The 22536-nt window shown below is 35.1% G+C and overlaps 1 protein-coding gene across 1 annotated transcript; it reads left to right on the top strand.

The window, feature by feature from the left end:
- Nucleotides 1-844: 844 nt before the first annotated feature.
- Nucleotides 845-22062, top strand: LOC149210959 (basic leucine zipper 6-like). The gene is made up of 2 exons (XM_089399152.1): nt 845-970; nt 21508-22062. The coding sequence occupies exons 1-2, from the start codon at nt 845-847 to the stop codon at nt 21877-21879; spliced, it is 498 nt and encodes a 165-aa protein (XP_089255278.1). The 3' UTR covers nt 21880-22062.
- The last annotated feature ends 474 nt before the right edge of the window (nt 22063-22536 follow it).

The raw sequence follows: 22536 nt of genomic DNA, 5'->3' as shown, positions 1-22536 counted from the left end.
CCAGAGGATAGCCAATTCCCTTTGGTCACACCAGGCCTACCAGAAGCAGTGAAGTACGCTTCATTGTGGGTGACCAAGCATGCGCAGTGCATCAAGGACAACAATATCTTCTGGATCTTGATGGATATGAACATCCGCATGGCCATCAATCACAAACCGTGATTATTTCCTGTGGTGTATGCCAACCTACAGGGCTACGAAAAGTTTAAAGAAAATTGTCATCATGTGTCCATTAGGGCACGAAAGGACCCTGCGTAGAAATGGTATGACTTGCCTTACCTAGCAACGGATGATGCCATTGATGCAGTACTTGATCAATGGTCGGTAGAGTGGCACACTACAGTAGACTTGGAGGTGGGAGGGAGCAAGTTCAGTACATGGAAAAGGAAGGAGGAGGCCAAGCTTAAGATGACACAACTGGCCGAGAAGAGGAAAGAGGAGGCTACTGACAAGGCCCAACAGAGCGCGATGCCACTTAGCAAATAGAGAAGCAAACAGGTGGAATAGAATGGGGATTTGAAGAAGGCACAAGGTCGCCTTCACCTGAGACAGAGAGGAGATGGATGAACAGACAGAATAGCACAGCATGGACCGACAGGCGATGTCCACCCACATCAAGCATCCAAGGGAGCAGGAGAAAGGAGGGTCCAAGAAGAAATCGAAGGCTATTAAGACATCACTGGACCCAATCACCCTCACAGAGGGCGATTTGCATGACATCGGTGACACAATGCGAGATGTCACTGCAGAGGCCCTACAATAGTTTGAGCAGTAGGAGAAAATAATATTGGGGGCTATCCAGATAGGTTTGCAGGAGTTGCAGACTCACACATCACAGGCTAGCATGGTGTCTACCAGCCTTGCTATCGGCACTTCAGAAGCTGTCGAGATGTTGCGCGCGAAGGCCTCCAGCATGATAGTACTGCCTGATGGAGCACTGACCGTTGATAACGAAGCTGATAGGCCCACTGTCAGCACCCTAAAGGGAGTAGGTTTGAATCTGGCAGCGCTCCCTAGTGAAGTGCTCCACCTTTTTATAAGAGGGAGTGATTGCAGAGTTGAGGGCCCGTAAGCACTGCGCCCTTCAGGTGATTAGTGAGTAGCAGATTAACAACTAGCAGATGGCACTACAGCGAGACTCTACCATCACTATTCTCACCGAGGTGACCAATCAGAACAAGCGTATTATGTAGGTCATAAGGGAGGCATGCCGAATGGTTCCAGAGTTGGCCATTCCTGGGGAAGAACTAGTCGAGGTCTGCGTCCACAAGCTAGCCACAGGGGTGTGTGATGCTCTTACAGAAATGACAAGGGTTCAGTTGGAGTTGAACCTCCATATCACTGAGCTACAGTTGAAGGCCTAGCCTTCAACCCCGCCAAAAGTAAAGGAGCAGTAGACGACCACTGTCACAAAGGTAATACGGTGATTGACAGTGCAGTAGCAGACTGCACACAACTTTTTGAGCAATCGTTCGAGGTCCTAACAAGCTTGCAGGAGGACCCCAATGTACAACGACTGGAGACAGATGCACGTGAGCTACACCAATGCTATGATGAGGTCAAGGGCACAACGCGAACTGTCACGCTCACACAGAGACTAGCGAAGCTACACGAGGCCAAGCAGCTAAAAGAACATGTGGATGCAGCGCTACACAAGGAAGCAATGTTGAAGGCATGACTGAAGCCCTGGTTGGATGAGGCTTACATGGTGACATGCTCTATTGATGGAAATCTTGCGACTCTACAAGCAACTCAGCAAAAGCTTCAGGCCGACAGTTCAGGAGTAGTGATCGAGCAGATGGTTAAAGACGTGAAGTAGGTGATCGCACAGTACACTGCCGAGGTTGCGGTCATACGAGTCAAGCTGGAAGGTCTTTGCGCTAAGATCTTCATGCCTACTGAGTGACTCAAGGGTGAGTCACTATGTTTGTGTTGGGGACCTATTGGGAACGAGATCCCCCAAGGATAGTTTTGGGGCTAAAAGCCCATGTTTTGGGTCGAATTTTGTAATAAAGTTGTAAAGTCTCTGCATTTTGTGGTCGTGAAGAGCAAAGGTGTCATGAGTCATAAAGGGTTTTCCACCCTTATTTTTGTAAAGTAAAGTCAGTTGTAAAGATCTACGGACCATGGGATTGTATAAAAAGAGCTAAGTAAGTAAGCTTTAAGTATCTTTAGAGTCATAAGTTGTAGATGAAGTCTTGAGGATAAGGAGAAAAATCTAAACTTCAGGTCATAGCATAGGTAGAGGCTTACAGCTGAGTGCACAGAGGCCTAGGGTAGATGATGCAGGGTTACCCCTACTTACACCTACAGTATGCATATAAAATGCATTCACACATTTGTCCCAAGTATTTAGCTCTCAAAGAAGTCAAATCTTCAACCATAAATGGTTAAGGCCTCTTTTAGTCTCATGCAGATTGATTCATAGACTTAACAAAGTCTAAACATTAATCCACCCTTTCCTTTATAATAGAAAATTAATCAGCCCGCTTAAACCCTTATTAACCTTTATTTCTAATTTTCCATTCAAATCCTTCCTGTTGGAACTTTAAAAACCTTCACAACCTTCAATAACCCTTTAATTGCATATATATGTATACCTTCCCTCTCTACATTGGTTACATATATATTTACACATAAAACCTTTGATCAGCGCTATTTCCCTTTATAACCCATTTATAAAGGAATTATATGCAAAACACACTTTTTTTCTGGCTCGTACGGCCTCTGCACGTCTTTTGAGGTTCTACCTTATCGCTGATCGCAATCAGGGCTCTCCACGGTCACATTAACACACATCTCCTCTGCATCCCCGATGTGCGATAACCTTTCAGAACTCAAATATTATACAACTACACTTCTAAACCTTCTCAGGTCCGCTTCTTATCACTCCTTCACACTTTAACGCAATACAAAGGATTACACAAGAAACCCACTCCAAACCATAAAGTCGAACTTAAAACATTATAAACTCTCATTCATAATGATCATCAGGTCTGCTCATCGTCCCTTCGCATTATCGCAAGTCACTTTCCCTTCACCCTTGTTCGATCAAAAAACTTGCATATTAATCTTCCGTCGTCGATCTACACTTAGTAGATCCAACGGTTCGCTCCGACTTCGGATGGACCACGAGTATGGTGTTTAACTGCCCGATAAAGTAGTTTCCCCTCTCCACTTTGTTGTCACGCGTCGTGATATGTATGGAATCAGAAGGCTAACCTTTGATACCATTTACCACCTCTTCGCCACTTGAAATAACACTTAAGGTTATAAGCCTACCTTCCTTCGTTAAAGTTGGCCGATTGCGATATTTCAACGCTACTTCATGCGATATGATTTGGACCGTTGATCTATAAGATACAATGGTTGTTGTAGACTAACACTTAACTTCTCCACTCACCCCTTTGCTTATATATTTATGCTATCTCTTTAGCGTTTCTTTATGGTTCGGGGTTCTTCAGGTTTCTTCAAGGGTTCCACTGCTCAACTTCCTCTGAGCTTTACTCTGTTAATACTCAAATCGCTACCTCTCTAGAGCATATTCTGATCCTTCAGCTGGATTAAAATATCCTTTATGATTCCTCTGAATCATTTTCTCCTTTGCGTATCTACAGAATTCTACCTACAACTCCTGTTACAGAACCTACGAATTCACATATATAATTCAATCATTCAACATACACTCCACACACTTACACAGTTATGGAATAAACCTTTGTATATATAAATATGAACAATTAATTACATTCAAGACTCTCAGTCTCTCACATGCCTCATCTTCAACTGTCAATGGCCTCCCCCCTACTCTGCCCGTAGGCTTACATTTATACCAGAAAGCTATGTTTAACTAATTCTGGTTCCATTCCTAAATCTATTGAACTGGCTCCTAAATCCTCTCTATCCTCTATGTCCACTTGTAATCTCCATTTAATTCCTAAGAGCTCTCCTTAGTTCCTCAAATCATGGAACTACTTTAAGAGTCCTAATTGACTTTTAACTCTTTTGTCATTAACAACCACTCATGTTCTCATTTATTCGAGAGAATTTACAAATCCTCTCATTATCTAGTTAATTCCTATTTTATGCACTCAAAAGCCTAATATTACATTAATTCATCACTTAGAATCCAAATTCCTTAAAATACATGACCCCCTATGTCTACTTAATTACAATGATTTTCTCTTGGGTTGAATGCTCCTACATCAGTAGAAGTTTGTAGTTGAGTGCGTGGACCCCTGCAACTGTATGCATAGGGTGGATAGAGTCTATAATCATCCGAAGATATCAATAAAGAGAAGTGTTCTACAAATTCTGTGCCTTTATTTCCAGGTAATGCATCTTGTCTTATTGGGCATGAATTTCATTTATAATGCTTATGTGATGCATGAATGTATGTAATTATGTTGGATAATTGAATGCAAATAAGGATATCTGTTTACGCGGCACTAACTATGATTGTTTAATAAGATAAGTAAGATACTTAAGCTAATTTGGGAATCTGTACGATACTTTGCCCTAGCAACGCGAAAGTACCTAAGCCGCAGGTTAGGGTTGCGCGAAGGTGAATCATACCTTTTCGCGGAGGTACTGAAGAGTAGAATAAAGGGATAGTCTGGGAAAGCCCTAGAACTAAGTGACCTGCACAAAATCAGGAATAGAAGGAATAAACTGACATCATGAACATATCATGGTGCAGAAACTTGATTCCAGCATCCCCTATACTGCTTCAAGTGAGACTTCAGTCCGCACTCTGCGGCTGATGCTGAAAGGCCCAGTAGTGTAGGGATTTGTTTGGCTAACTAACACTGAACCTGGGTCAGGTGCCCCCAAGCCAACAATTCCATAAGTATTTTATTACCATTTATGTTCTAGCTTCATCCCTAGGTTCTCCTCACAAATTGTTTAGACAATCCAAGTTTCCCACTCTTTATTCTCTGGTGCATTTTGTCTTTTTTCTCACCCGAACAAGACTTTTGACTTTCACTTCTTTGTTTGTTCTCCTGAAAATAGATCTAGGAATTTATCATCACTTCATCTATAGTGTTTATATTATAATATTCAATCCTTTCCTTGAGAGAAAGTGGAAGACAATTTAGGAAACATCGTAATTTTACTTTTTCCTCCTTAAGATAGGGTACATAGTGTAATAAACGGGTAAATTTGTCTATCAATTCATCCATCAACATTTGTCCTAATTTTAATTCATCAAATTCCTTCACTTTGTCATCAAAGTGATGCTCAGTTAAATACTTTCTTTTGAACAACCTCTGAGATTCTTCCCAACTAATCTCCTTGCCTTCCCGATTATGGATTGTCCTCATTTCCTCCCACCATAAGGATGTCTTCCCTTGCAATGCACATGTGGCCATTTTGGACTTTAGTTTCGAGGGGTGATTGTATACTTGAAAATATCTATTAATACTCAAAAACCAAACTTCATCCACTTCTTTTATTTTCCTATCAAAAGTTGGGGGTCTAATTTTCTGGAATTCTATGTGAATATCCACCTTTGTCTTCTTCCCCATTTTCTCTTGCATTTTGGAGGAGTTATGCTCCTATGCTTCAACAATATTTTCTACTTTTCTTTCTGATATCTCCTCCACATTCTTACATTTACACATTCCCTCTTGGTTTCCTTCATCCCGTATTATTATCACGGTTTTAGGATTTCACTTATTAGTTATTTTTTAATGAATTTCTTCTATTCCACACTAAATTTCAGTAATTTTTCATGCTCTGCATGCAAATTTATTAATTTAGTATGTAGGTTCCTCATCATCTCCATTAGTTATCTAGTAGGAACTTGTGCTTACTATCCTAAATGGACATAAATTTCTTCTTCTTCAATATGGGTATCTTGTGTTTCATCCATTTTGCTTGTTCTATGCAGCTTCATTACTAGTTGCTTCCTATATTCATTCATTATTCATTGAAAGTGCATTCAACTCAAAAAAGCCACAATTTTGCAACCCTGGCTCTTATACCACTTGTAACATCACCGCTCTCATGATGATAAGTTACCACAATGAAATTTATAGTTCATTTAATTATGTTGTATTTTTTTATTTATTTTTTACTAAAACCATGTAATCACATTTTCTCACCTATAGTTTATTTCACATGTTGTTGTCCCTTGTATTTTTTTGGTGACCACATACATACATACATACATACATACATACATACATACATACATATATATATATATATATATATATAGATAGATAGATAGATAGATAGATAGATAGATAGATAGATAGATAAACAGAGAGAGAGAGAGAGATTATTTCTAGCTAACATTAATAAATGAAACAAAACCAATACATGTCTATAATTTCATATACCTTCTTCCAAGTTTAACCTTTATTATTTAACCTCCCTTTATGTCATGACTGGCGTGAATGTACACTTAATGAAACTTAAGATGTGTGAGCATGATCAAGGCATATTAACTCCATTTCTTATTTTGATATCCTTGGAATTTATGTAATCATTCATCATTTTGTACTATATGTTTATGGTGAATAATTTTCAAATGTTACAGGACCTTCTATTCAACCTATATATATATATATATATATATATATATATATATATATATATATATAGAGATATATATAGATATATATATATATATATATATATATATATATATATAATGTGACATCCTATTAACTTAGGATATCAAAGACCTTGCACCTTTAATCACTATTTCCATTATATATGTATACAAGACATGCTTTTCGAATATCCTTGACTTAAGCAGCATGCCTCTATGCATACATTATAGTGTTGGGATTAAGGGTATATGTTGTGACTATTTCTTTTTGGTGTAATCGGTCAAATGGTAAGTTCAACCACCACATACATGGATTGTTTGTACAACTACATGCATTCTAATTAGTGGCATCTAGTTTTCAGCTTGTGCATATGATTTTTCACTATCAATGCTCAAGATCTATTCATATATTTGGACGGTGAAGATTGAGTAGTTCATGGTTAGGATAACCACCCTAACCCTGTCCCACCAGTGCCTCTCATTCTCTTTGAAGCTTCTCAGGGAATCACTTTCTAAGTATTTTCAAGTGTTCTAAAATTGTAAGGGTTTCCTTTGGAAATTCTGTGAGATTTTGCATTCCATGATGGTGAGATTCTAATTTTCATTCTTTAGAGCCGTATATTTCCACCAAGTATGTCTATATTCCATTCTATCAAGTAATTATTCGTGTGTTTCGTCTATTCATTTTGGAAGTGTTCTTTTTTTTACTAACATAAAGAATTTGTTTTATTTTCAAGTGACTCACTTAACTTACACCACTTTGTTGTTAAGACCGTGGTTCCTTTTCAAAGAAGGTTCACTCTCAGCATTGGATGGAAACCACAAATTTAGGGTTCTTTATTTTTGGTTGATTTCTTCCTCACTCAGCGTAGCCATTCAATATGGTGTGCAATTTTCCCCTTCTTCCTCCCATTAGATTTTTATTTGAGAAGAAATGATACTCACAACTAATGCTCCTTTTCAGGGTTTTCATTTAGAAGGTCTAACCAGTTTTGGATTTTCATTTTTGTGACCATATTTCTAGGTATAGAGGATGGTTGTTCCAAATTCCATTCTTCTTAAGTATGAAATTGATTTTTGGTTCATAATGTATATTGGTTCCTTGAGATGTTTCATTGCGATATTCCACAACTCATCGTGTTTTTTGTTATGTCATAGGTATGGTGATTTTAGTTCAATAAGGGTAGATAAAAGTAATTGGACTCTGAGGATTGTTGGTTCAAAGGGTTTCAACTTCATAATTGAAAACATATACTTGGTTTCTCTATTTGTTCCATGTTGGGGCTTACACCTTATGGTTTCATGATGAGATTATAATGTTTCTTAAAATAATACCCTAGTCATTAGGGTTTCAAATTAGTCTAAGCTTTGATTTTACTTGCTTAATTTTTATTAATGTATCATATAATGTACTTTCTAAATTAATGACCATGGACTTGCCTATGGATTTCTTTAGAAAATGTGAAAATACTATATAGATGTATATATATTATGTATATGTTTATTCACTCAAGAAAAAATGGATTTGTGCCTTATGTGAATAGATTGTATTTTTGTTTTAAAAGGACCTTTTTTTTATCGATTTTGATACAATATATTTTTCTCAGACAATTAAACCCTCCTAGGCTTTGGATTCATTTCTTTGCATTATTTTGAGAATAAAATTGGTTAAATATATGGATGTGTGTGGTTAATGGGTTCAGATTTCTCTTGTTCATAACTAGGATAAGGAAAACAATGTTTCTTTTTATAGGTTTCTATTTCGTGGACTACTTTATTCTATAAACAATCCCATTTAATTATTATGTCATTGTAAGGGCAATATTGTATATATTATGTAGAATCTTTCTGCCTTTCTTTGTATATATATGCTAAGCATATCTTTGATAATGATAATAACCATTTTTATTTTATTTTATATGTTGTTATTATATAGTCTAGACCAAAGATATCTTTAGGTCATAATTCTTATATTGTACAAGACTAAATATTCTTCAACTATAGTATTTATTTTTAGGGTTTTACCTTCTGACCTATACAAATCTCCCATATATATATACAACATCTTCAAACAAACATGCATTTTAGCATTGAACTCTAGATACTACATGCAACCAAAACCATTAGTCAGTATAATAGTTTCTTTGTGAAGTAAACATTCAGTTTCTCTCTTAGATAGTTATAATTTTCCTGTAAATCACAAATCTAGTTTTTCCAACAATCTTCCAGATATGTCTTTTAATTTTGCACAAAACTCTGTGCTCCTATACATACACATATTTTTTTCATAACCTTTTCTTGTAAAATGCACAGTTAGTGCATATAATTTTTTTTTCCAAACAAATGCAATTTTTTCAGAAACTTTTACTCTCATAAATTGAACCTACTCTTATATAAGTCCTTTCTGAAAAAATTCATATGCCTCCACATTACACCCAACATTTGTTGGTTCCCCCCGAGCTATTCCCACAAGTGGCAGGAAAATGCTAACACAATAAGAGTTGTTCTCTAGCTTTGTACCTCCTGAACCCTTAACAACATCCTACTATATTTTATGGGTTCTATCAATCTTTCTCTCCCACTGGTATTTTATCTTTCAAGCACTTTATTTATCTCCCATAGTTCTTATTTTCACAGAATCCACACTATGCCATTTATCTCTAGCCATAAATAAACATTGTGGTATATCAATATGCCTTTCCTTTTTTCTTTTCTCCCAGAAGCAAGTAACAGAAGGTACATTTATTTTTTTTATTTCTACCTCGCTAGGCACAACCAACTCCAACTATTTTTCATGTCATTTAGGGTTTAATCTCTCATGTTAGCCTCTAAATTTTTCCTAAGAGGATTAAGAACTTAATTCAATTTCCTAATTCCATATTTTCCACGTAATATGTATTTTATATTATTCATCACGTGTCATTTAATTCATGCAGTCAAAATTAAATAAGATAAGTCATATATTAATTTCCCTAGGGGTATCACACAATGTTTAAATAATTAATGACAATCTCCAATGTTAGTCAAACATAATCTCTTATTAATATCATTGTTTAATATTCATAATCAAACATGTTGTGATGCTTGAATGGTACATAAATCTATCCAACATTACAGTGACAAACATTATCCTAATTTGATATTCATTATCATAATCTTACATAACATTTCTATTTATCCAATGTCGAAATGCAACATTACAAGATTAGTTCACTACATTTACTAATGTGGTAAACTATGTTCAACTATGTTTGTTGGCTATGTTTGACAACCAACACTCTTCAACTTTAGTCAAACATAATTGTGTATTATTATTATCAATTAATATTAATAGTGAAACATAGTCAACCACATTAGTCAACAAAGAAAAATAAAGTGAACCTTTATAGTCATTCTTTAGGTTTTTTACCATGAACAAACTGCGTCACAATGTGACAACCATTTTGACAATGTTACATTACGTTGAAATTTATGCACCCTCACATTGCAAATTTAGAAAATTAGTCAAACACATATACTAATGTGGTTGACTATGTTTGTTTAACAGTCAAGACTTCTCAAATTTACTCAAACATATTCATCTATTGATATTATTGATTGGTATTAATAATCAAACATAGTCAACCACATTAGTAAAATAATGCCACACTCTATAATCAATAATTAAATAGTTAACCATGATGAAACTTGGTCAAACCTATGTTTACTATATTTAACAATAGTCAACCTCGTTTAGCATATTTAAAATTTGGGCTTATACTATTGGGTTTGTTGAGGCTCGGTTTTGCCTAATTTTGACTCCTTTTCTAGACTTTACCTGTCCCATTTTGAATTATCCTTGACCCCTATTATGCTTATTTCAATTATAACATCTAGGTTTTGGCCAAAAGGGTGCTATATGCTTGAGGTATGCAAATTAACATAAAAATCATAAGCATTACTTAAGCTAGTTGTCTCCTTATTGAATTATCATGCCAACTAATCTAGTGTTCTTATGCAGATTTGTTTTGATTCGAAACAATCTCGCATTTCCTGTAGACAGCTCATGCAATCATGTTTCCTATAGACGCTCTGAAATTGCTACAGACTCGGATTTCTTGCAGCCACCCAAATTTCCTGCAGCAAAATCGGTGGTTACCTATGTTCCACTCATTTCCAGATCAAATGAGAACATGGGTTGTGTGGGGAATTTGTCATACATGGATGCTATCCTATTGGCTATTTAGAATCCTCCAATGAAACTGCCCAGATTTGTAGACTTCTTCTCGTTGGCCGTATGAAGGAAAACTCCAGCTATGTAACGAATTTTGTCTAATCCATGCTTCCAGTGATGGATTAGAATCAGTATAGCTAATTTTGCTACTTTGTACCAATGTTTTTATCCAATGGCTTAGATTAGTAGTTTTCCTTATTTCGAGCCACATATGGGCGTTTTGCACTTGTATAAATTCGACTCTACTTTATATTGTAAGGAGTTGTTGGGTTGGCTTCACTGATAGTATATATCATATTATACTTGACTGTAACATTTTCAGATTAATATAATATCATATGTTTTGTCTATCTTACTAAGCAAGCTCTTCTAATTTTTAAGCGGTTGTGAGTGAGGGAGGGCCCCTTTGCTCACAACTCCCTTAGTGTAGTATGTGCGTATTTTAGTTTTGTTATGGAGTAATAATTTGTTTACACAACTAATGTACTCTTTCTGATATATCAACAGCAAATGGTTAAATTATTAAGTTTCATTTTAATGTGTTGATTTCATTTAATCAAGATTTGATTTACATTGTTGAGTGATTTCTTTAATTGTTGTAAGTTTTATTTCTTATCTTTTCTAATCAATATCAGAAATACTAAGTGTAGAGGGATGTTTCCATCCACTCAATAGCCTTTGCTGCTAAATGTTGAAGCAAAAAAGAGGCATTAGTTCTGTGTATGGTTGACTAGTTAACTTAATAAGCACTTAAGGTATTAAGCCTACATATATTTTGCACAACATCTCACAAGCTTACCTACCCTAGGTTGATGATTTATGTTGACAAATTATAACTCTATAATTTGACTCAACAGGGTTTATAAGATAGGGTTAAATATTTTGGTGTAATATTGGGTTTAACATTAGGGTTTACAATAGGATTTCAATGTTAATTGAAACTTACTCACTTAGTTGAATACTTAACTTATCCTTACTTATGTTAAAATGATAATATTAAAATATCAATATGAAAAACTAATAATGAAACCTGATATTAAAACCCAATACTAATCCCTAATGCTAAAACCAAATATTAATAATATAATTACTACAATTATATACTAATTAATGTTAATATTAATATGAAATCCCTACCATACATATAATAATTATCAATGTGATTGATATACATATCATTGTATGTCAACTACATTTATTAATGTGCTTGCATTAATCATTGCTTTAACAAAATTCATTGTATACCTATTAAATTACAAATTCAAATGAAAGTTGAACTACATATATTTGATGAATATGTAATCTTTATATATATATATATATATATATATGAAAGTGTAACTGAAACATTTCTCATCATGCAATCACACATTCATTTTGGTATTTTCTTTGGGATTCACTAAGAGAAAATTAGGTGCTCTAAAGACAAGGGTAATATGTATTTCTATGTTTATGTACATTAAACAAGAAATAAAATTACTATCATATAGGAAATATAACAAAAAATTACTATCTCATAGAAAATATAATAATGAAGCTAACACATCACAAGGACATTTGTGATGGATGGACAGAAGAGAAAACACCAAATTAATACATTAAAAAAAGTTACTTGCTTCTCAATTACTCTATTAAACACAAAATTGGTATTCACGTAAACCACTACTGAGCTACGATTTGTCTATCTTCCTTCACATTACAATGACATGAACACGGGTATATAAACACCAAACTTACTAAATATGGAATCATGCAAAATCTAACAAGACTTAACATTTCTCTCACTAACTACTTCATGCAAATTTACTCTTGAATTGACTTCTAATATTAGAGTTGACTTTCCATGATATTTTCTAACAATCTGCTATTTTTCCTATATATAGTATTATAGACAACTATTCTAGTTTGAAAATTCACACATATAGAATGCAGGTGAATAGTCAATAAAAAAACATGTAATTTACTATTAAAATTTATACATTTTTGGTGAATATTAACTATTTAATCATATTTATGTAAAAAATAGGTGAGGTTTTAGAAAAATTGACATTTGTTTTTTAGAAAATGTCCAAAAAGTAGCCCATTTAAGAAATTTTGTCCCTAAATTTTTCCTACTTGATTTTCTTAAGTTAACTCATGATTCAGGTGGTTGTTGGTGGCCACCTACCTATTCCAAATGGACCCCACCACTGTCTCTTCTAGTTTTTCAGTTTCCTTAATTGTAGCATATTTTACTATTTTTGGCAGTTTTTTGGGTCCTAAAATTTTGGAGCCGTTTTGAAGCCCTAAACGACATTTTTTTTGGGAAAATCAGAGCCAACAAGGGTTTCTGGTTTATTTTGGCCACTCAAAAGTTGTATTCCTCAGATATATATTTATAACGAGGTATTGATCGCATCAAACAAAGATCGTATACCAAATCTATGACCCTAGGAAGTTGATGTATTAATTTACCTAAATAGGGCCCACAGTTTTGGCGCTTCATCTCCTAGGGTTAGGCTTTTGGATGTTTATGGTTTTCCATTGTTTATCAATAATAAATAGGCCTCTAAGCCTCATTTTAACACAATTCAGAGGCATGTATCCACCACATCTCTTATCAGAGATAAGCTACCATCGCATGAGCTAGTCTTATTTCCATTCTGTTTGTAAGCATATTCCAGTATTTGATATTAATGAAAAGAAGTGATATTTTTGTTGCATCTCTGTATTTATGTTTATATTTGTAATTGTTTGCATTCATGTTTAAGTTTAGATCAACTCATCTCTTCGTGCATTGCATACATATGGGAGTAATTATTGTTTCTAACCCCCCCTTAATTACGACATTATCACTCAATCTTAACATAATCGTGAATCAACATAAGTTAAAAAACTTTGTTGGTCTATGTATCAACTAGGCTTACAATGACTCAAAAACATTTTACAATGTTGGATTTTCTTTTTCATTGTTTCCAAATTCTATACCCTCGAAACTACTTCATTCTCAATTGTGCTTCCTTACTATAAGATTTGTATTTCTTCCCTTGCTCCTATTGAAAATTTTCTTAGACTTCTCTTATATTTGATCTGAAAAAATAATTAAGCTTTCTAAGCAGGCCTTCAATAGCTTCCTCTTCAAATATTTGTTCACTCATGGGCTGCTGCTACAACTATTCATATTCAAACTGTGAACTTTTCTCCACTTCATGTGCTTTATATTCATGATCTTATTTACGTCATATTTCTTGATAGTAGAATTTTTATCTCTTCTTCACTCCATTATTGAAATATTGTTCCAATATTTTTTGTTTCAGAGTTAGAAACTTCCATGTCATTTCTTGCATCTTTTTCTTCATCTTCTCTTTCAACTATAACATTAATTGAACTACTATCCTGTTTACCTGCACACTCAAAATCAATGTTGAAAACATCTTCATTATTCCCTATAGTGAGAGATTTCTTTGCTACTTCTTTCTTCTCTGCCTTATATTTGACTTATTTACCAACCTTTGTTATTGCAAATAGATTGTCTTCCACTTTCCTTCTAGACACAGGTGGGATTCTCTCATCAAATAGCAACATATCAATGAGATATTTTTATTGCATCATGTGCAACCACGCGTCACTATTTAATTGTTATTCATTAAAGTTAACAACAAAAATTTCAATTTTTGGATCCACCAAACCACTGGCTTCTCCATCGATAGCTTCATCTATGCCAAACTCGATTGCTGCAAGACCAGGCACTACTTCTTGAGCAGTTCTAACTTTTCCTTCATAACTTGTTGTTACAGTGGCAACTTCAACCTTTAATTCTTCATCAAACATGGCACTTTCCATATTGCCACAATCAGTCCCTAATTTAAAAAAGAGACCACAAATATCATCAACAAAATTTTCATCCACTCTATGGTTGGATATCCACGCATACATGTGTTCATTAGAAATTTCAACTTCACCAGATTCATCAAGAACGTCTATTGTTGGATTCACCAATTCAGAACTCACTTTCTAGTCATCACCCACATGTGTCTCGTGATAATGGGATTTCCCATCATCTTCACTATCCATGTTACATTGGAGTTCTAAAACATCTATATGATCTTACTCTTATTCACATACAAAGTATTAAATTTTTCTCTCTGCAATATTTTCTTTGTATTCTTCATCCATATGCATGGATTCTCCAAGATTTGTTGTGCTCCTAGGGTCTTGCACAACTACTCTCAAACCTGCGACTGAATTCTCTATTAATTCTTCAACACACTGTGAGACAATTTGTTGTTGCCTGTCACTTTCCTTTGTAACAAATACTACTTCCAGGATCATAGTAGTGAGTACATTGAAGGTGGAGAGGGAGGCTCGGTGCATGGTCGATTTGAAAGGAGAAGGAAGACTTTGTTCTGCCAGTAAATCGAAGACAACAGTTGGTGCATATGTTGATTGTTGTGAGAACACACACCACGATAGATCAATAGTAAGCCACGATCAGTCATTCGAGTGAAGGGAGGCCATGGTTTCGGTGGGATTCGAGGGAAGCAACAACTCTATTGGGGAAGAAGCCTGTAGATTAAGAAGTGCAAAGGTCAGTGCTTGATATGACTGAAGCTCATCATAGTGAAATCAATTGCTTCAATTCAATGCTCGGTAAGCTTTTAAAAATTATTTTGTGATCATCGTGAGGAAAATATAATTCCTACTTGTATTAGTTGTGATTATTTATATGTAAAGAACGTTGTTCCTATTCCTTGGGAGTTGTTTAGATATAGATTTTTTCTAGATTGGTGTGTGTTTGAGATATTCTATCAACCAAGGGATTATGTGTCTAAGGTAGTCTACCTATCCTGAGACAAAACTACATGTATTTATATGTAACATTAGTTGATTAATTAATGTGGTAAAATTGGTATCAAAACCAGTATGGGCCTAGACCTTGGCCCTCCTGAGACGAGGGAAATAAGAGAGTATATCTATATTATTTTAGTTTTTTTTTGTCCATTCATTTAGGTGGATCTTGGTGAAGTGTGGAAGAGAAAGAGCATTATGAGAAAGGCTCCCATGTGTTCAAGAGAGGGCGTCAGATCTGGTGAACCAGACATGAAGACAAGCCCGTAGCTAAAATAATAAGGAAATATGGCACCAGAATAATCAAAGTTTTGTTTAACACGTCTACAGTGTCGTGTGCTATCTTTTGTTGTGGTGATTTCCTCTTAGTCCAATTTGAAAAAGGAGCGAGCCGCTAGTTGAGTATTCTATTTGAATGTTATTATGGGAGCATAATGGGATTAACAACAATATTATTGTTCATTTTCTTCTTTGTCTTCAATAAGGGCCACATGTCATGGGCCATGTGTGATGTGAAATCTACAATAGGTGGCACTAATCATCATGGTGGTCCTCCGGAGTAGAAGAACAAGGGGAGGTGCCTAGAATTGGGTCTAAGAAAAGAGTTCGTGGTAATTTCTAGTTTAAGGCATATGCAGAGAGGTGATCAATTGATTTTTTAGTTAATGTTTTGATATGACCAAGGGGAAGGGAGATCGGGATGCCTCTAATATTGTGGAGGAGAGATTTGGGGTGGGAATTGGGAGGTGCCCCTCTCAGTCTCACTTGTCTGATCTTGGTATTTTCTCTTGGCCTAAGTGGGGTTGTCCTCCAGGAAAGTTTCCACTAAAAGTCAAGGGATATGAGACATTCTACCTTGTAAGAGGTAAGGTGAGAGAATATATGAAAGGCTCTTGAGATGAGTACGTCAAGTTTGGTGTAGGTGATTTAGTGGTAATTCCCAAGGGGATGAGATGCACTTGGGACTTCTCCGTAGCTATTGAAAAGCATTACAAATTTCAATATTGATTGATAACCCTCACAGCTACTCGGTGGCCCTCATAGTACTTAGAATTTCTATGAATATTGATTGGAATGTAATACCCATTGTTTCATGCTACCAAAATGGAAATTACAAATATTTTCACTAGCTACACTAAATATAATGACCTTGGGACTAAAAACGTGGAGCGGCGACAACATTATCTCAGAAAGCATTGTGTATAATACATGATTGGAACTCACTTTGAAAGCTTGGAAAATGATTTTGTTAGTCCTTCAACACCTTATGAAAAAGTGGGGATGCTTAACTGCTACATCAAGTGAACTAATGATGTTTTCGTACAATGCTCATTGGAAAGATCTTCCTAACTGTCAAAGTTGGACATTGAAATCAAGTTCTACCAGTGTTGGAAATGTCAATGCTATTGTAGGAATTCCAACAATCTTCTATCTAAGGTATGGCTAGCTCTCTAGTCATGTTTTTCATATGTCAAATGCAGAGCCTCGTCAGCAACCTGCTTCTAGTTTATCTCAAATGAACGTGCCTTAAACATGCTTGCAATGTCAAAGCAAGCATGTTGTTAAAGTGCGCAAATTAGATTGTGAAAGAATCCAATACAACACTAATAGTTTACGTGGAATTGGAGATATTGAAAGGATTCAATGCTTTGAATTTAAATTTGATTAAGTGTTTAAAAAATGGGCATGTCATTAATGTAAATCTAGTTGAAAGAATTGTACGCTTTTGTTGAGAAATGGCAACAAGAAATTCAAGTTTAAATTTGTCCTAGAATATAAACTGTGAATTAAAATCAAATTATATTCTCATAGCAACTTGTAAATAATTAATTAAGTTTAATTAACTTAATAAGCTTAGGAATTTTGAGTTGGAAGTCTTTAAAGTCATCTATATGTTCTCCCTAAGTTTTAGGTGTCCGGGATGAGTTTAATTGTGAGTTGCAATTAGATAACTCAATTTACTAAGTTATGTTTAGTTAAATTAGTTCCAAACTATTTAAGGAACTAATAGAGAGTTAACAGTCATTTGGTGCACTAGTGCATCCACAAGTGTCACTCTAGTTAACTAAAGATTCCCTCATCAGAAACTCATCCATGTCTATTATGAGAAAGACCCAGTTGAAAGTAGAGTGCAGGGACAATGTACTATAAATTGTATGATTTACTGAGTTGTATAGATCATGCATGTAATTAGAGAAGGACCTATGTTTGGATTGCATAGTTTTGGAAGCATGAATTCCCTTTAACTACAATCTATTCATCCTAGGAATTACGCAAGGAAATAGTTTCTTGGAGAGTTGCAGAATTGGCTAAGTGTTGGCCAAGAGCTTGCCTGTGAGCTAAGAGAGTTGAGCATACTTTTGTGAAATTGTTCTAGTGAGAAAAAGATTTGTATCTTCACTCATATTTCCGATATATGTAATATAGATATCAGAGTTTTGAGCAGTGGCTTTCCCCATATACATCTTGTGTTATGTGCCATTGATTTATCTTCTTCTTGTTCATATTGTTTTCATTGATCTATTGGCTTCTGCTGATTGAAAGTAGAAGTAGATTCGTGTACTCTACTTTAGTACATTGCATGATCTTGTGAAGTACAGGAAACTTCTACATGGTATCGAAGTTGAATTCAATATACAAGAGGATATTTCAAGGTTTTGAGTTTTGGGTTACATGTGAAATTTGAATTTGCAATACATACTTTAGTATCGACAGATGGTGTTCTACATTTTTTTCGTGAGTATGCCTTGGAAGGTAGCTCAAATTTTATAGCCTAGAGGGACTAAATGGAGGCTATACTAGAGGATAATGGCTTGAAGGATTTCATTGATCAAGAATTCCTAAGCCAGCAGCATCGGATGCATATAATTTGGCAGAATGGAAGAAGTGTGTGGCGAAGGCGAGGCGGATAATCCTCGAGGGAGTTCGATACCACACTGTCTCAAGTCTCCATGGAAAGTAAACTTCGTATGCTATGTGGAAAACATTGACGAACTTGTATCAAAACAACAGTTACCAAATGAAATTGGCACTGAAGGGAAAACTTCGAAAAATCCAAATGGAGAAAGGTGAGAGGATTCCAAAATACTTGACCAAGTTCACTCAATGTCGTGATGAACTTGGAAGTGTTGGAATCATGGTTGTTGAGGATGATATGGTGAGTCTTGTTCTTCTAGGAATCCCAAAGAGTTGGCATAGTTATTAGGACCTTTTTCATTGGTGGGGAGAAGTTTCCGAATTGGGAATGACTATGATTGGATTTTATGCAGGAGGAGATGAGGAGGAGCACCAAGGATGGCTCTTGTTGGGTCTCAAAATGGTCCCTATTTTCACTCCATTATTCATCAATATCTTCACATTTTACCCTCATGTCACCTCCATTCCACCTCCATATCATTGCATTCACCTCATTTTTGGGTCATAACTATGTTTTTCCAAAGTTTATTAATTCTTAACATTTTTAAGTGAATTTATGGCTAAAACTTAGAAAATAATATGCTTAAACTTATACCTAACATTTAGCATGAGTTTGTTGACATGTGTAGGCACAAAGGAAGCTTCCAGGGCATCTTTATGTGGCCATGAATGATCAAATTCGAATTTGAAAAGATAAGCTTCATGGAGGAGATCATGGAGGATAGGGTTATGTGTCATCATTGGTTGAGAAATATGTGGGTTAAAGGAGAGAATAGTGGGTCTACATTTATGAGGTTGTTATCTTAGTTTTTGTATAAATAGGAGCACCTCCTCCATTCCAAAGGAGAGGACTCTTAGAGCATTGTATCCAATTGATGATGGAATAGAATAAGGCTTCATTTTTCATATATTTTCATTATGTAGTTTTAGATATAAATTGTGTGAATTTAGGATATGAATTTATGTAGTTTTAGATATAAGTTTTCTTAATGTAGTATATGGAATAATTTGTCTTGTTCTTAAGAGAATTGAGCTCACTCTAAAAGGATGAGAGAAACATTTTATTTCATATTAGATCTTGTTTCATTTCATTGTTTAGATGTTTAAGGATTTGATTGATGAATGAGTTTTAAATTAGAATCTTATCAGCATGTGAGAGGATATCCAAGGGTCTAAGTTAGGCTCTCTCTCTATTTGATTTGCATGATAATTGAAATTCATTCTTTTGCTTTTATGTTTCAAGTCATTTACTTTCTTATGCTTATGAATGAATCTTAGTTTAGTTTGGATTAGTACATGAGAGGACAAACAAAAGACTAAGTTAGTCTTTCTCTCTTTGAATCTAAACGAAAATTAAAGTTCATTCTCTTGTCTTTATTTCAAGTTTCTGGTTTTATGAATGATTTCTCTATGATACTGTAGGGAAGGACAACCAGGACCTCCTTAGTTAGGAGCCTCTTCCCTTGCATATTATATTGAATCGTAAATAATTTAGTTAGACATAGGTTAGTTGCCTACTCCTGCATATATTGTGCTGGCATCATCACAAGCTTACGAGTTTCCCTGGTCGATAATTTATGCAGCAATTTAAGTCCAATAAATTGCCCAACATTTTGGCGCCGTTGCCGGGGATGGTGCTAAGGGATTAGGCATTAGAAATTTAATTTAGTACTATTTTTCTTTAGACAAAATAACTTGTGAGACCTGGTGACAACAGGATCTTCACAAAGGAAGTTTAAGTTTGAAGTTTTCTAATGTTTTAATGTTTAGCTAGTTTTAAATTTTGTCTTTTCACAAACACCCCCCTGCATGAATAAAAACAAATCAAGTGATTAGTATGCTCTCTTCCTGCGCTTCGTGCGATCAGGAAAATCAGAAAATCTATTGATTTTGTTTAAATAAAAAAAACTCTTGTTGGAGAACTAATTTGCACAGAGACAATAGAGAATTTTGTGAATGAAAAAAACACCTTTAAATTTTTAGATGAAATTTAATTTTTTAATTTTAGATTTAAAAAATAAAAACTAAAACATTTAGTTTTTTTAGTTTTAGATTTTAAAAATAAAAAAATTAGTTTTTAATTTTAATTTAAAAAAAAAAAAAAAAATTCCACACAATAATAATACTATATGTATCATAACATATATTATTATTATTAAAAAAAACTAGCCATTTTGTTTTTGTTATTTTTAGATATAAAAAAATTTTAACCATTTTCTTTTGTTTTAAAAAAAAAAAAAAAAACCATGTTTTTTTCTTTTTCCCTTTTTTGAGATATTAAAAAAATGCAAAACATTAATTAAAAAAAAAAATTAACCATTTTTGTTTGTGTGTTATTTTTTAAGATATTTAAAAAAAAAAAACTAACTAATTTTTTTGTTTTTTAGATATTTTTTTCTAAAAAAATTGCCAAACAAAAAAAAATCTTAAAAATTCATTTTAACAATTAACCATTTTTTTTTTATAGGATTACCATTTTCAACGGTTAATTTTTTTTGATAGGATTACCATTTTCAACGACCTGGGCAAACAATAGCAGGGAGTTGATAAGTGAGGCTCTTGCCACCACCAGGGCAAATACTATCAGTTCGCTGGGTAGATCCCTGGACAATGGAATCTTTGCATTTGCATGGGCGATACAGACAAATTTTCAGCAGCTTCAGTGATTGCCTGGCTTATGTATACAAGAGAAACATACAAATCCTAATGTGAATATCTTTGAGAAGTGCAGAAGGCAAAAATTGGAGGTTCCAGTTTCAGGATACACTTCGATTTCTAGTGTGGATCCAAGCTGCCAACGATTTCCATGTTTAAAATGTCTCACTCTTCGCAGTGTGAATATTTCTGCATTGGATTTGAGCCTTTTGTTGACTGCATGCCCTAAGCTTGAGTCCTTTTCACTCATAAAACCCAGAAATCGCCATGTCTGATTCTCAAGCAGTGATAGCAAGAAGGGCTCTCATCGATGCTCTGCCAGTGATTCAAACAGGATGATCCTGATGTGGATCAAAAGCGAAAAAAGCAGCACTTTGCTCAGCGTTCTCGGAAACTTCAGTACATTTCTGAACTTGAAAGAAATGTCAGTGCTTTGCAGGCCGAAGAGTCAGAAGTGTCAGCCGAGTTGGCTTTCTTGAATCAGCAACGCCTTATTTTGACTTTAGAGAATCAGGCTCTCAAGCAGCGTATAACTGGTCTTGCTCAGGAAAATTTAATCAAAGATGCTGAACATGAATTGCTGATAAAGGAGGCACAAAGATTGAAACATTTGTACCAACAACAGCAAATGCAGCAGCATTCTTCATTACAGCCAAGTCATATGCATCAGCTCCCAACTTCTTTGGATCTTGATTTGCAGAAGTAGCAGTTTAGCAAGCTCAGTCTTGGTACAGTGAAGCCTGTAGATTCAATGTTTTCCATGTCAAATAGTGTTTTCGGACAACCAAAAGATACGGGAGGAATGTCTATAGTTGATGGAAATGATGGTGGAACAACTCATAGGAATGGAAGATCTGAGGTTTCGAAGGCAACATTCCTTCATCTTGCATGATAGCTGGCACTAGCAAAAAGCTCGACGGCAGAAGAATGATGACTGGAGGGCTTTGCATTTACAGTCAATGGTTGGGTACAGTCTTATCGATCCCGTTGTATGAAGCCACCAGTTATCTATGGTGATGTCAGTCGCCCAAAGGCTATCACTGTATGTCAGAGCATGACTGCTCGACCCATGAAAGGAATGCTCACCGGCCCAGTGACAATTTTGAACTGGTCCTTTGTTAGAAATGATCAACCAAGATCTGAAACTTGCATGCAAATTGCCTTGGCCATCAACGATGAGGTAGAAGATCTGGAAGCGGGTACTGAAGTTGCTGTTCTAGAGAATTATCTGCAGATACTCAAGATTTCGGCGGCATGGTATAATGACAAATACACATCCACGTGGGAGAATGCAGATAAAGGCGATAATACTTGCTCACGATTTCGGCTCGATCCACTATGAAAGTTCATGATAACCGGAACA

Source organism: Pinus tabuliformis, chromosome 1_2 (genome assembly GCF_031772625.1).
Source record: "Pinus tabuliformis cultivar Carrire ecotype Pingquan chromosome 1_2, CPIR1, whole genome shotgun sequence".
NCBI lineage: Eukaryota > Viridiplantae > Streptophyta > Pinopsida > Pinales > Pinaceae > Pinus > Pinus tabuliformis.
Note: the sequence above shows the minus strand (reverse complement) of the source record. Positions and strands in the feature narration are given on the sequence as shown.

Coding starts and splice junctions, on each gene's coding strand:
- LOC149210959 (XM_089399152.1), top strand. CDS start 845: ATGGTGTCTACCAGCCTTGCTATCGGCACTTCAGAAGCTGTCGAGATG. Junction 971..21,507: donor ACGAAGCTGATAGGCCCACT/GTCAGCACCCTA, acceptor TGATTCAAACAG/GATGATCCTGATGTGGATCA.